We start from the raw sequence: 15,637 nt of genomic DNA on the forward strand, positions 1-15,637 counted from the left end.
GCCGCTGCTAGGTTTGAACCCGGGACCTTAGGATTACGAACCTTGTACTCTACCTGCTACGCCAATTTGACTCATCGATATGGGTACTTGTTATTGTCTACATGTACCTATATGTAAACTGAAGCGACTATATTATTTTTTATAAAAGCAATTAAATTTTGCAAAATATATTAAAAATAAATAGCATTAATTTATTTACTTATTAATTTCATTGTTAAATTTATCTTTTTCTCTAACCTTAATAATTTGATGGAAATTGCGATCTATTTAGCAAATCTTTGAAGCGTTCAAATGATTAATTAGATGGTTAACTATATAGTATAATTCTAAGAAAAATTGAATAGTATACATTTATTATTCTGTTTTTGTTCAGCACATGATGAATTTAGATTTTGTGCATTTTTTGTTTGCAGTAATTGTAGACAAACCGTTATTTTTGAAAACATTATCTTTATAATAATTTTTTTTATTGTTAAATAGATCTGTCATTCAGGATGTTATAATGTCTGATTTCTGAGTCAACTACGACGCATCGTTCCGTAATAACATTGATACGAACGTGTTATGTTACGATTATACAATTTTTGTTGAATAACTGTAACGCCAAAACGATGTATAACAGCTAGATCACTTGCGTATAACAAATATTACATAACAGGTTATTTCCATGTCATATAGCACCTACATATCACAAGAATAACAATGTTAAATTACATGTAACTTCCATGTTATATTGCCGCTATAAAATGTGTTCACTGGGATGTTTACATTTATCATCAGTACTAACAGTTTCAGTTGTTGTTTGGAAACGGTAGCGTGTAGACTATTTCTTATTTTCAGCAATTATTACAATTAAAGGTTGCATTATGCATTTACGTAAGTTCCTACATTTAATATTTGACTTTAGTGTATTAAAAAAAAGAAACTAAAGCCTTCGGCACACGATGCGATTTTTTATGCTAGATCGCATACGAGACTTTTTATTACGTGTCCCGATTGGCTCGGATGATTATATTACCAATCATAAGCCAATCGTAAGAAGCCTCCTATGCGTGCTAGCGTGAAAAATCCTATCGTGTGTCGAAGGCTTAAATCCTCTCTTGTTCTATCTGTGTAAAAATTTGCAATTTTTTATTAATGAATTTTGAATTTGATTATAAAAATAAGTTAAGATTAGGTTTTTTGTTAATAACTTTTTAATGAGTAGTTAGCGACAGCTAAAACTTTTTGAGAGTTACTCAAGAAAATGAATTTGATAATATATGTCAAAACCAAGATTATTGGTAAGAGTGGTCTTCACTTGGACACAGTACAATTGGACACAGTGCAGATGGACACATTGCAAATAAACACAAAATAATGTATACTGTACATTTTTACACCGTAAAGTTGTACACCGCAAAGTTGTACATTGTAAAGTTGTACACTGCAAAGTTATACATCGTAATGTTGTATAACGTACATTTCTACACCGTAACCGTGACCACATACACACACACACACACACACACCCACGTGGAGAGGGCTAAACAAAAAGGTACAAAAATGTACGGTATACAACTTTACGATGTACAATTTTGCGATGTACAACTTTACGGTGTAAAATTCCTGTGTAAAATTCCTGTGTCCAAATAAACCGTGTCCATTTGAATTGTGTACATTATTTTGGGTCTATTTGCAACGTGTCGACTGTGTCAAATTGTACTGTACCCAAGCCACTCCCCATTAGTGAGACCTTCTCTATTCGGGAGCGTCCCAGATGCGCACAGTAATGAACGGACACAGCAGGCTGAGTGAAACGGACATAGATCAAATGCGCACAGACCAAACGGACACAGTAACCAACAGACTTACCACATGGGTTGCGACTTTTCGGGCACCTCTACCGACGGGGTAAGTGCGAGAGAGAGGGCGAAGCCCCTCTTGCACCCCCCCCCCCGTGTGTGTGTGTGTGTGTGTGTGTGTGTGTGTGTGTGTGTGTGTGTGTGTGTGTGTGTGTGTGTGTGTGTGTGTGTGTGTGTGTGTGTGTGTGTGTGTGTGTGTGTGTGTGTGCAAAGCATTCTCTGCATCACATGGGTTTGCGACTGTGCGCATTTGGTCGGTGCGCATTTGGTCCGTGCGCATTTGGTCTGTGCACATTTGGCCTATGTCCGTTTCACTCAGCCTGCTGTGTTCGTTTATTACTGTGCGCATCTGGGACTCACTCCTCTATTCTGCATTTTTATCAAATACTGCTTATTGCCCAAAATCTTAGGTCAAAGTACTTTTCTGAGAAAAGGATAGCATGAAAATTAAGGGCACTTAATTTTTTTTAATATGCGTGACTTGTACATCAAATATTAAATATGACCACGCCACCCATTAATCTATGTTAGAGAGAAATGTAGCCCTGAATATTCATCCTTTTCTTTGTGGCGTACACTCCCCAGTCCCCACTATTTCATAAGCAGTCTATTTTAATATGTCTATGAGTGCATCACGCTCTCTTCACTTTGCCTATGACCGCTCCAAATATATTTTCTCGCTAGACAAAGTATAGATTAAAAACTAGTTTAAATAGATTTAAAATAAAAAAATTTTTGCTTTTCAAGTAATTTCTGCATTTTAAATCATAACAGCAGTAAATCAATATTTATTTAACATGTTCATATAGATTTATAAATAATTGCCAAAAATCATCTGAAAAAAATTCAAATGTTAAAGAATAAATATACTATGTTTTAAATTAATAAATTTCATATTTTTGCAAATGTCTAAAAGAGATACAAAAGTAGTATCAAAAGCGAGAATTCGCTTTTAACCCTTTGAGCCACGAATTCTTGCTTACCAATTTCGATAAAACTCGGTGTCCAAGGGTTTTCGGATCGCTAATTACGAATGTAATTTTTTAAATTAAAAATGGCGGATTTAATATGGTAAAACTAAGATTATAACTAAATCCTGTGAAACTTAGTATCTAAGAGTTTTTCTGGGTGCTAATTATGAATCCATTGTTAGACTTTTAAAATTAAAAATGGCGAACCCAATATGACAAAACTCTTAGATACTAAGTTTTACGGAAATTAGTTAAATTTTTAACTTTTTGCCTGCTATATTGGATCCACTATTTTAAATTTTAAAATTCTGATAACGGATTTGTAATTAGCAGAAAAAACTCCTACATACTAAGTTCTATGGAAGTTAGTTGAATTTTTAATATTGTCCGCAATATTGGATTTTCCATTTTCAAAAATCTGATAACAGATTCGTAATCAGCGACCTCAAAAACGTCGGATGTAGAAATCCCTCTTCTCTGAGAGAAAATGAAATTTTTCAAAGAAGCAGCAAGTTTTGGGTACTTAAGATTTGAGATATCTAGAACTATCAGAAAGCAAAAAAACAACTTTAAAAGGTTAAAAAATCGTTAAAATAATTAAAAACTACAAAGTTCTTAGTGGGTCACTCAGTAACCCACTATGACGCAAAAGATCACTAATTTTATTTGTTATATTTTGTTAAGTAATTAATGTATAATTATTTAACAAAATATAACAAGTAAAATTAATCCGCGTTTATAAATTACCAATGCAAAAATTCATGTTGATAAGTATCCAAGCACCATTTAAAAAAATTAATTAACGAGCCTTTTGTTGAAAGAATTAACTGACCTTTAATTCACGTGCTCTCTCGGCCTGGATAATATTCTTGAGTGCTTCGAAACTACCTGCTTGGGGAACCTGCGATGAGATACCACCACCAACGCGGAAGCTAGTACGACGATTATTCGGTGTGTATGGTGCTGTATTTACAGTTCCATAATGCCGCGAGATCTCTTCGACAAATCTTGTACGCGAAGGCCCCCGCATCGCATTACGCCATCTGCTTCCTGCTGGAGCTTTATGCACCATTCTTCCGTAAATTGGTGCACCTCCAGCGGCACGGCTGCGCGGTCGTCCGGCATGTCTCCCTGCGAATTATTAATTCTTTACTTCGTGTTTATTAATTCTTTTCGCTCAAATTGGAAAATTTATGTTAAAAAACTTCGATCATTTTTAAGTAATTTTGTGCCATGAGCAAACACGTCTAACTTCTATATGTATTTATAGCAAAGTTCAGGGAAATAATGGCTGCGTTCAGCAGAAAAAGCACTTTAACTGTTGCGAAATTCTCCAACAAGATTGGTTTTTACCTTTAATTCCTATTGGATCTAAATGTATAAACCAAGCATATAAAAGAATTTTACAACAGTTGGAAAGCTACTTTTTCTGTTGAACGCAGCCAATAATAACAGTTTCGAGTTTCACAAAATTGTGATAGCCAATAATAACAATTTCTGTAAAACAAGGGGAAAAGAACTTTGGCAAGAAAAGAGTACATATCGCATATTACTATATGTAATATTAATTAATATTAAAAACATGATAAAAGAATATATAACTAATTAATTTATTATAATGTAGTTCAAGAATGTGTAAAAAATTGCGTTTTTATTCTAACATCGTTCTCTAATTCTCACATTACTGTATATCTCGTTACGATGTGATATTAATACGTTTCGAGTCTATTCTAGGAAAAAAGACAACAATAAAAAAATATTATTGCACTTGCAAAAATGGAGTTTGTATTGGAATTTGTATCCATATAATGACATTGATGTAGGCCAAGCCTGTACAAAATCTTTGCAAGCTAAAACATTCTTATTTCTTCGTTGGTTTGAATAAAACGAAACAAAGAATAAACAAAAGAATAGATATTAAAATTGTGCCTAAATTCAGGCTTTTGCAAAGGAGAGTATGCAAAAACTGGGGTTCAGCAACCGTTGATGGATCGAATAAATTTAATATTTTCCTATATATTTCGATTCGTAAAATCCGAAAATGGCCATAAAATTCGCGTCAAAAGCGGGGAAATCCTTCTATTTTAATATACTTTAGTACGAAAGCAGTATTGTCGGTTTACGGATTTTCAAGTCTTACTAGAAGAACTAATCATTCTGAATAATCTTCGTATAAGCAAACAAGCTTTAATAACAAGATCACAGGCAGATCCAGCTGAGGCAAGATAAGGGAAGATCCAACCAGTTAAGGCAAGATTAGAGGCAAAACTAGATGCTTAAAGCATATTTATGTTTAATCCAATCGTTCAGTGTGACACTATTTTTAATGTTCTCGCTCATTTATTTATTTTGTCTTTTTTTCAACTGCTTATTGAGGTGACTTATTTTGTTATGTTTGTCTCTTGTAATTCTACTCATCAGAAAGTTCATTGTCACTTTCTGCAACAGGAAAGCCTGATGGAAGAGGCCGATTTAAGAAGTCAGCAGGTAATTTTAGTATTTCGTCATATCTGCTATTACCCAAATACGAAATCAATGCATGAACATGAACACAGCTTTGTACAGTTTTTGAATTTATCCTGGCCTGAATAAATAATTGATTTTAAATAACCATATCTGCACGATCATAATCTGGATGCCTGCTTTCTTTTGAATTCATAATCACTATTATGCATGTGATCTCCGATATAAGATTTTGCGAGCGATAATTAGTACGTTTCATTAAGCTTTTTCAGACTATCATGGTAAAAATGCTGAATAGAGAATCCAGCCACAATGACCTTGACCTTGACATATGTTGTTAAGGTCATGACCTGAGCAATGCCTAAAAGGTTTTAGCCATCGCTCGCGTAGCATCCTTTACGACTTCGAAGAACGTTCCTCTTCAGTTTCCTTGTACGTTATTAATATGGATCTTGATCCATAGGCCGAGGTGAAGCAGATGCTGATGTTTTTTATATTGACGGAATTCGGCTTTAATTTATCAACGCCACTCAAGTATTCGCTCATGAGACTCATATGATCTTGAAATTGTAGCCATGAGTCGGGATCGAGATTAATACCGCCAGCGTTGCTGCTGCTTAATTTTATTATCGGAACGAAGACTCCCTCGTTCGTCAATTATAATCCGACTTGTATCCTCTTCGTATTAAGATACGAAGTGGAGAGCAGTATATGAAGTTGTGTGGAATTATCGGAAATTGACTAGTTCGAGGAGTTGTAATTAGCACTTTGTTATTAGTTGACCGTTGTTCTTTCTTCTTCTTCTTCTTTTTCTTCTTCTTCTTCGTTGTTTGAAGCCTCAGAATAAAAAGACACCGAGCAAAATAAGACGTGTAACTCTCGCGGTCTCAAATCGAAAAGATTGAGAAGACTGAAGGAAACTTTTTCTTCGCGAGGTTGACGCTAGGAAGAAAGAATTTCGAATAAATTCACGTTTACATTACGGGTAATATCGTCACTTCAGTTTGTAACGAATAAAAGTTGCGCACGCAGATGAGAAAGCGGTGGAAAAACTTTATTTTTATAAACTAAAGTTTTATTTAAAACTTTCTAGTTTTAAACAATTACGTACTACGTTAGTTTCACAGAAACTCTAACCGTAAAAATTGAAAGTAAAATTTATAAAAATTAAGTATTATTTGACAAAAACATTCGAGTTAAAAATTTATGTAAAAAAGTAACGAGTAAAAATTTGAATTCCGAATACAAAGCGACCGTTGAAGACGAGACATGATCGAACTAAAATTCTTTCTTCTCGAATCTAATTGTTTACTGTTAAATTTAAACTAATAAAATGAGAAGGTGATTCTTCATTGACTCTCCTGAAATTTTTAAAAATCTAAATATAAAATTTAAGAAAAATAATTAGCAATTAAAAGCGTGATTGGATAAAAATTTAAGTAGTGGGAAAAATAACAATTTAGAAGGTAAATTACATGATAATTGGATGGCGCTCAATTCTATCTTTTGCCTAACCAAATTACTTCCAAAACAAAAATTATAGAAAATATTATATTATACTATATATAGAAAATTATATTTTACATAATTTAATATAAAACGGTATATTATGGAAATAACTAATTTTTGTGAGAATTCTCTTTCACGAGAAAAAATAACGAATTTTACGAGAGGATTCTGTCTCACGTGAGCATCTTTAACGTCGCGATGCCTGTAGGACTTGGACGCTCGTCGAACAAATTAACGCGAGAAGACGTCGCGAAGCGTTCAATTTTGCAAAGTAATAATAGTGATAATCTGTGTTTCCTTCGCGCATTATTATCACGTATTTATTGTCAGCGGGAAAATGCGCGCGTGGGAGATTTGCATAGAACATAGAATTCCGTTAGATGTCGGACATTGGCGTTAGAGCGGGAATTAGCGCTAGAATTAACGCGAAACGCCGGTGTCATAATCCCGAAGGGCTACGGAGGGCTACGGAATTCCCGAAATTGAGCGCTTCCAACAAATTTTTGCTGCGAAAAATATTGCTAGTGTAATTATATGTGTGATTATATTATAGTGTGATAATATATTTTTAATACTTTTGGCCGCGGCGAGAAACCGTTGTATGACGGTTCTGAGCTACTCGAGTCGATGGGACGCAAACCCTCGTATCGCCTTAACATCATGTATTACGAGCGTTCGCGTCACTATAACCCGATATTAAGTTTAAAAGCTGCAGCCGGTTCGCGCGAAGGGTATTGAGTCGCGTGTATATAGGCTATCGTCCGAATAGGAAGCACCGTTGCACGAAAAAATGTCCACGGTGTTACGCAGCGTCGCATTGCGAAAATCTCGATGCGGCGCTCGTTAGATGCGGGAGATGCAAACGCTTTTTCGGGCAAGCGTGTTACGATCGGCATCGCGAAAACGGTTTGTATGTCGACAAATCGTGCGCTTCCGTCTGCGATTTTGTTAAAATTTGTGACGAATGCGAACAATTTGTAAGATCAGGGTCGAAACATAAATGTGATGCGGCGTATTGTAAAGTGTGCCGTTCGTTGCAGTTGACAAATCATCTTTGTTACATGCAACCTCTTCATCGTAAAACCGTAGTCGGAAATCCTGGCGAGAGTACGAGTACGGATAAACGGCTAAAGGTTGCAAGTAACAAAGATAACGCCGAACAGTCGTACCAAAGACCGCGTCGCGTTTGTGTTTTATGATTTCGAAACGCGACAAGACAAATTGATGGAAGGTAGTGAAAACACCTACCTTCATGTTCTAACTCATAAGACATCTTCACTGTGACGTTTTTAATCAGGATAAATTTTTAATTAACGAAGTAAAAATTATAATGAGACTCATCCGCAAAAGATTCTTTCTGTTTTATGGAATCTAGTTCCACGTCAAAAATTCGTATTTTAGACACTAGTCTACTTATAAGAAAAACAAAAATAAGCCTTGGCGTGTTACTCGCGCACACTAGAATGTTGAATAAAATCATAGCCAAATATCCTCTCACGAGAGTAAAAATGAAAATTTACGTTACACTCGGATCTTGTAGCAGAATCGATAGATAACTTGATCCTCGGGCAACTCCCGAAACGTGTAATTGTCAGTTTTGTAGATAATAAAGCGTTTAACAGGGATAGAAAATTAAATCCGTTTAATTTCAAAAACTACAATATAAATTTCTTTTCACTTTACGTCGACGGTGTATAAGTCCCCAGTACAGTAGACCTCTACAGCCGAACTTCTCGAAAGACGAACCGCTCTACGTTGAAGCATACGCTTTTTTCAAGAATCGGTATTTACTTTTTGAACGAAGTTAATTCTGTAAGTAGGGAAGATTATGACAAATACACGCTTTTCGCTTTCAATCTCACCCCCGATTTATCCGCAAATTGTGCCGGCCATTCACGAATTTCGTGAAACATGGCAGTCTACGATTAGATGTACGATTTGCAAAGCCGCTTTCCACGATCATTAACTGCATTGTTTATGCAGAATTTGATAACATTCTAGAAATCGACTCTTCTCGTCAAATTATCGTCGACTTTTCCGGCTAGACTTTTTACGAGGGTTAACATATTTGGTAACTTTCCGTAAATTATACCTCACCACCACTTCCTTCGTTGTCATCATTACCACCACCACCAACACTACCACCATTATTTCGCAATTCTTTTCGACAATATTTTCAAAACCGTACAGAGAAGAGAAATCAGTTTTGTACGAGACACGGAGACAGTCACCTCGCTTGAGTTTTAAAAAAGAGTGAAACGAAATTACTCACTACCATGAACATAGTCGAGATTCAAGGCTTTCGGGATGCCAAGAAAAATTTATTTCAAAAAAAACTGCTGTTGTTGTGGTTAACGCTCCGATCTTCGGACACTGGATTTCGCTGCCACTTTGTTCGTTTGATGAATTACGCGAGAGATCCAGACGAGAAAACAACTGGCTTTTGCAAAATTACGGTATCGAGTGGTTCGACGGTGAAGCCAATCCTAAGTATTTGACGGGACGACTACGGGAAATTACGCGTAGAGCCCGCCACATCTATACCAGGGGAAAAGAAAAAGCAAGTTATTTGCGTAATCTGTTCTCAAGAAACATATATAATCTGGAAGTAGATTCATCGATATTTAAAAATTTGCCTGATGTCGACGAGCTTGGACATCGCTGCAGTTATCACGGATTTCGCACTAGCGCAAAATTTCTTTGCGCGTTATGCAACGCTTACAAATTGAAACGCTGATTAAACGAACGAAATAATTAAAGCTCGAACCACATCACTTTTTCTAATGATCATACGAAAGAAGAAGAAGAAGACAGAGAAGAGGAAGAAGAAATCACTCAAAACGCCTGAATAAAAGTTGAAGATACAACATCAGACGAAGAGAAAAAAAATTATCTTTTCGAAACGACATCGGACAAAAGCAAAACTAACTTTTGTATTTCTAGAAAATAAGATATACAAATAAATATTGTTTTATTTGTAATTTTAACTATTGTCTATTTCTTTCTCGCTCCCTTCCATAATACATAACTTTTTCTTATATCAGAATCAAAACATACACGTTTCTGTTTTTTTATCTTAAGGCAACTCTATATAATAGCAATAAAAATCTCTCTCCCTTACAAAGTACCCTTGATTTGTAGAACTATTATTCCGTTTACAAAAATTCGTACTTGCCACCCCTCCCCCCGCCGTGAAAAACACTCGGCACCAGAATCTGACTTCCATCACTTTTTCACCTCCGCTAGTTTCACGAGAGGGTTCCTAGCCCCAAAATTCCTATATATTCAAAATCTAATAGTATACTCAGGGTAGGCAATCAAGGCTCTGGGCACTCATAGGATGCCAATCAAATCGCTCCGTTCAAATTCAGCAACGTCCACGTGTAAGCTAATCAGAACGCTCCATTCCACCTCTCCTTGTGGCGTCACACTGTATAGACACGCCCACCTGGCGTCAAACAGGGGAGGAGTGAAGGTTTATTTTGACGCCCCACGACTTACTATATACTACTAGTAGAAAATATAAGGATTTATGATTATGACGCGTGCAATAGAGTAGTAGCAGAAAGCGTCACTCGGCTTAAGTGACTAAAATTTATACGGTGATTAAAGCCTACATACTAAATACTGAAAATGATATAATATAATCAAAGCACTATGATATAACATAAGCGAAATTCCTTTCAAATTTAAACTAAAATACTAAAGTACTGTTGATTAATACCGTTATTATAGTTTCTACTAGGTTTATAAAAAATCAATAGTGATACAGCAGAAAATACTAAAGCTAATGCTCTTAACATGCATAATGAGGCAGTGGCAGAAAGTATAGCTGAATATGCAGTGCGACTCAGAAACATAAGAGCAATTTCAAGCAGGAAAGAATTACAAAAGCCATAATAACTAGAAAGGAATAGTATCAATGGTCAGAGTGCAGATATTAAAAATAGCAAATGAAGAGTAAGAGATGTGCACACTACTAAGGCTGCGTTCCGATATTCACTGCCAGTACTAAAATTCTACAGTATATGACGTGAACTATAGATTTTCAGTACTGGCAGTGAATATCGGAACGCAGCCTGTCACACTGACACTCTCGCCACGCTCAATCTCAAAAAGATGAGAGAACAATTTCTCCTTAAGGGGGGAACCTCATGTAAACGGTTTGTTTTTCAAGAATTTTTTTTCAAAAATGTAACGCGTAGATTAATTGGAAATTTGAGGTACAATTTATGGACATTACAATGTAAAAAATATATTTTTTTCAAACTTTAATTTTTTATAATAACGGTGCAATGCCGACTTGAAAATGGTGTCTGGAAAATGCGCTGTGCATCGTACAGATCACAAAAATGATCTGAAACAAAAAAACCAAAATGGGTTTTTTAGTTTATGCAAAAACGCACAACATTTTTATTTTATTAAAATTTGCAAATTTGTAAAAATCGCGAAGTTTTGAAAAAAAAAAGGTTTTTTTTTTTTAAACATTTGTTAATAACAACGTTTTAAATTAAAAATTAAAAAATCGGAGCATGTCATGTTGTGGCCAACTATCTATAAAATATTTATACCAAATTTCATAAAGATCGAAAAATTAGTTTTTAAGTTACGTTGCACGGCGTGTGAAATTTTGCGTTTCGAGAAAAACGCGTTCAAAGTTTGAGTAACAAAAAAATCGTGAAAAAATCGTAATTTATTTTAACTTACCGCAGTTTTTTGCTAATCTGCGATTCCAGGACTATAGAGCAGATCTTTCTGTTCGACATTACTCTAACACAGCCTGGTTAACATTTATTACAGAGAGATCGAAAGGCTGATTTCCCGACGAGCGCTCGTCTACCTGAGTGCTCCGCCCAATTCGACCATTCACTTTTCGACGAAAATAACATAGAAGAAAGTCTCAAATCGGTTTCTATTTTTTTTTTTTTTCATATTCTACGGAAAATTTCCTATAAAAAACAAGAAAAAAAATTGCTAAAAAATTTCAATTTACATGAAATTCCTTCCTTAAAAATAAAAAGAGAAGATGTTTGAGTTACTGATATAGGTAATGAGTGCCAGAAATACATAGCAGATAAGCATGGGATTGGTGAATCTTGGAGAGCATCTTATAGACTCATCAAATTTGACGAATAATTCGGAGAGATAGATGGGACTGTCTGGATTCAAAACTTATAGGTTCGTATGGCAAGAATGTTCCGTCGGAACACAGCCGAACTCATTTCATTGGCGGTGCTCAGACTTGTCCGGAATTTGCCCGGCGTCGATCAGCATTATTCGTGAACAAGTACGGTTTTCGTCGCGCGCCCGATTTTTCCCGTGCGCCGCCGCGCGCCGGCGGTACAGCACGGGGAGCGGGGGGCTCGTAGATCGGCCGGCTATAAGGCCTCAGTCTTCTTCCGGATAGCCGATCTAGCAGTAGTGCTTCGAGTGATTCGAGTGATACAAATATTCCCGGCCTTTGGAACACGTGCCTACACGAACTCAAATCACGCAACCACGCTTCCGCGTATTACACGAAATTCAAGTCGCCCTCGAACTTCGTCACGTGCGACCAAGTCTGCAGCTCAGTCCGCAGGAGACGAGCCTCCTATTTGCATCGCGATCTGCTCAACTTGACTTCCACGGGAGCCGTGTCTCCTACTTGCGTCGCGATTTTCTCAATCCGATTTACGCATATACATACACGAACACGACGCCCGCACCTCACTCGTTCATTCTTTTGTACTTTCTCTTTGTTCTTCATTCAGTGTAGTGAATCGTTTCCAATAAACGTTGAAAGAGGGTTTTTGCCGCATCTGTAATTGCAAGCGTTTTCCTCCTTGGGTTCGCCCTAACCGCTGTGTTTTCTTTTTATTTGAGTCAATTCGATATTCCCATAATATAATCCTTAACAAACTACCCCGCCCATCGGGAGAATCGGAAGGCAGGAAAGCGACCACGTGTTGTCGTACAAAGAAAGTAAAACCTACGATTACGCACAGATAGCGAATTCAGTTTAAGACGATATGAAGTAATATGTTCATCGTGACGCAAGTCGAAAATAAACCTAATACAACTATTAATGAGTCTTAAAAATTTGATATTTAATTCATTTGTGAGGTCAGGATATACCAGTGAACAATAATCCAAATGCGGAAATATTAGAGTATTAACTAATTTTACTTTTATGTCACTAGAATGTGCGTTGCGATAATACTCTAGTTTGTGTGGCCCAGAAGGAGCGTCCCAGATGCGCACAATAATAAGTAACGGACACAGCAGGCTGAGTGAAACGGACACAGACCAAACGGACACGGTGCAAAATGGACATAGTAACAAACGGACACAGACCAAATGCGCACAGACCAAATGGACACAGTAACAAACGGAGTTACCACATGGGTTGCAACTTTTCAGGACACCCCTACCAACGGGGGGGGAGGGGAGGGGAAAACCGCGCGCGCGCGCGCGCGTGTGTGTGTGTGCGTGTGCGTGTGCGCGCGCGCATGCGTGCAAAGCATTCTCTGCACCACATGGGTTTGCGACTGTGTCTGTTTCGCACTGTGTCCGTTTGTTACTGTGTCCGTTTGGTCTGTGTGCATTTGGTCTGTGCGCATTTGGTCTGTGCGCATTTGGTCTAACCGCATTTGATCTGTGTCCGTTTCGCACTGTGTCCGTTTGTTACTGTGTCCGTTTCACTCAGCCTGCTGCGTCCGTTTATTACTGTGCGCATCTGGGACTCACTCGGCCCAAACTCTGCGAGTAATGTGACAAACATGAGAGTGCCAGGAAAGATCTGCAGACAGATAAACTCCAAGGTTTCTAGCTTTGCTGACGTACGAAAAAACAGTGTCACTGATAATTATTAGGGGCAGGGACGCATCATCTAATGAACGATTATATGCAAAGCTATCAAAATCTTAGACTTAGCGATATTGAGTGTCAAGAAATTAGTCGCTGCAAACTCCGTAATAGCCATGACGTCTTCTATGATCACAGATAATCCTTGGTGGAGATTAAAAAGAGCGCACTGCAGATATATTTGAATATCCGCAAATACTACGAGAATAGGTAAGTTATTTACTAATGTCGTTTATGTATAAGAAGAAAAGGAAGGGACCCAACACGGAACCCTGAGGTACACGCACCGGCAGAAATGGTGTCCCGCGACGTTCAGCGCGCGGCGATCACCCACACACGCGAAGCGCCGTACGTGTTACTGGGCGCGCGGAGGAGCCGAGGAGATGGGAGAGGAGCGAAAAAAGTGGGGATCGCGCCGGTGTTGCATCCTTCACCAACGTCGCACGTTGAAGAAGGATAGAGCTAAGATGAGTGAGAAGACGTGATACCGACTCGATGGTGTCCCAATATTCGTTTCACTCGCACTCGATACTAATATCGTCTCTCGCTCGCCAATACCGATGCGTCGTGCTTTCCTTTTTCTTTGAGAGACGGCTATCCGAGTGCACGAAGCGTCGACATTTATTCTATTAGCATGTCATTCATTACTTTATATTATGTAAAGTGATAAAATTTAATTTAAAAAAACACAAATTTTTATTGAAATATTAATTATGTTATACATAGAAAGAAAAAAATTAACGTTTATCCCAATTAATTATTGATTCACTTATGATTGCGTAATAATGCTTCTTTTTCATCCCGTAACAAATTTTTGTGTGAAATTATAACCATCGTTACGGATAATTTTCAGACTCACTATAAGAGTTTCTTATCCATTTACAAATTTAGAGTATAAGATTAATTTCTTGTATTGTAAGTAAGTGTGTGCAAAATTGTGTAAATAATAATTTTAAAAGATAATAAAAATTTTATTTTAACATTTAGATTTATTTAATGTTGATAGTTTGTAAGTTAATTGTAGTTTGTAAGATAGATTGTAAGTTAATTTTTTGTTCATCTAACATTTAACATAATTAATATGGTATTGGCGAGCGAGAGACGATATTAGTATCGAGTGCGAGTGAAACGGATATTGGGACACCATCGAGTCGGTATCACGTCTTCTCACTCATCTTAGCTCTATCCTTCTTCAACGTGCGACGTTGGTGAAGGATGCAACACCGGCGCGATCCCCACTTTTTTCGCTCCTCTCCCATCTCCTCGGCTCCTCCGCGCGCCCAGTAACACGTACGGCGCTTCGCGTGTGTGGGTGATCGCCGCGCGCTGAACGTCGCGGGACACCATTTCTGCCGGTGCGTGTACACCAAAACGATTACCTAGCCAATCAGAACAGCAACCCTGATGATTAATGACGGTTTAACATCGATTTGATAGATACGAATAAAACCAATAAAGAACTGGGTCTGAAAAATCTAGTTTTAGTTTTCTTAGAAGATGCAAATGAGAGATAGTGTCGAAAGCCTTGCTAAAATCGATCAGCACCAGAATGGTCAGCAGACCATTCTCTATACCCTGCTTGACCTTGTTAACTACTTTAATCAAGGCGTACTGTACCCTCTTCTGTACGCAGATTGCATGGGATTTAGTAGGTTATGCTCATTGAAAAATTAAATTATCTGCTTATGTATAATTTTTTCTAGAATTTTTGATAATTCAGGGAGATTAGCAATAGGTCTTGTGTCTGAGAGCAAACGAGGAGAATTAACCTTGGGCAGAGGACGGATGTACACCCATTTCCAAGCGGTGGGAAAAAACGAATGTTTAATAGATAAATTAAATAGGGTAGTTAAGTGTTCGTCGATTTGCAGTCTAGCTTTAGAAATACAGAAGGCGGAGATATTGTCTGATCCCGAGGTGAGATGGAGAAAGTAGATAGAGACTTAATGGTTGAGAATTTCTGCAGATATGATAGGTGAAAAGATAAATAATGGTTGTCTGAAATTT

At 37.3% G+C, this 15,637-nt stretch overlaps 1 protein-coding gene and 1 long non-coding RNA gene across 4 annotated transcripts in view; both read right to left on the reverse strand.

The window, feature by feature from the left end:
- The window catches only part of LOC105839536, a 206,014-nt gene that overhangs the window by 58,367 nt on the left and 132,010 nt on the right, over positions 1-15,637 (reverse strand). For all 3 annotated transcript variants that reach the window (XM_036286416.1, XM_036286417.1, XM_036286415.1), the window contains one exon: positions 3,648-3,946. In XM_036286416.1, coding sequence (XP_036142309.1) covers positions 3,648-3,946 — 299 coding nt within the window. The remainder of the gene's footprint in view (positions 1-3,647; positions 3,947-15,637) is intronic.
- Positions 5,170-13,101, reverse strand: LOC114255343. The gene is made up of 2 exons (XR_003626634.2): positions 11,495-13,101; positions 5,170-11,144 (listed from the first exon to the last, which is right to left on the reverse strand). It is a non-coding gene; the product is annotated as an uncharacterized LOC114255343 (long non-coding RNA).

This window comes from Monomorium pharaonis, chromosome 4 (assembly GCF_013373865.1).
Source record: "Monomorium pharaonis isolate MP-MQ-018 chromosome 4, ASM1337386v2, whole genome shotgun sequence".
In the NCBI taxonomy this organism is placed as follows: Eukaryota; Metazoa; Arthropoda; class Insecta; order Hymenoptera; family Formicidae; genus Monomorium; species Monomorium pharaonis.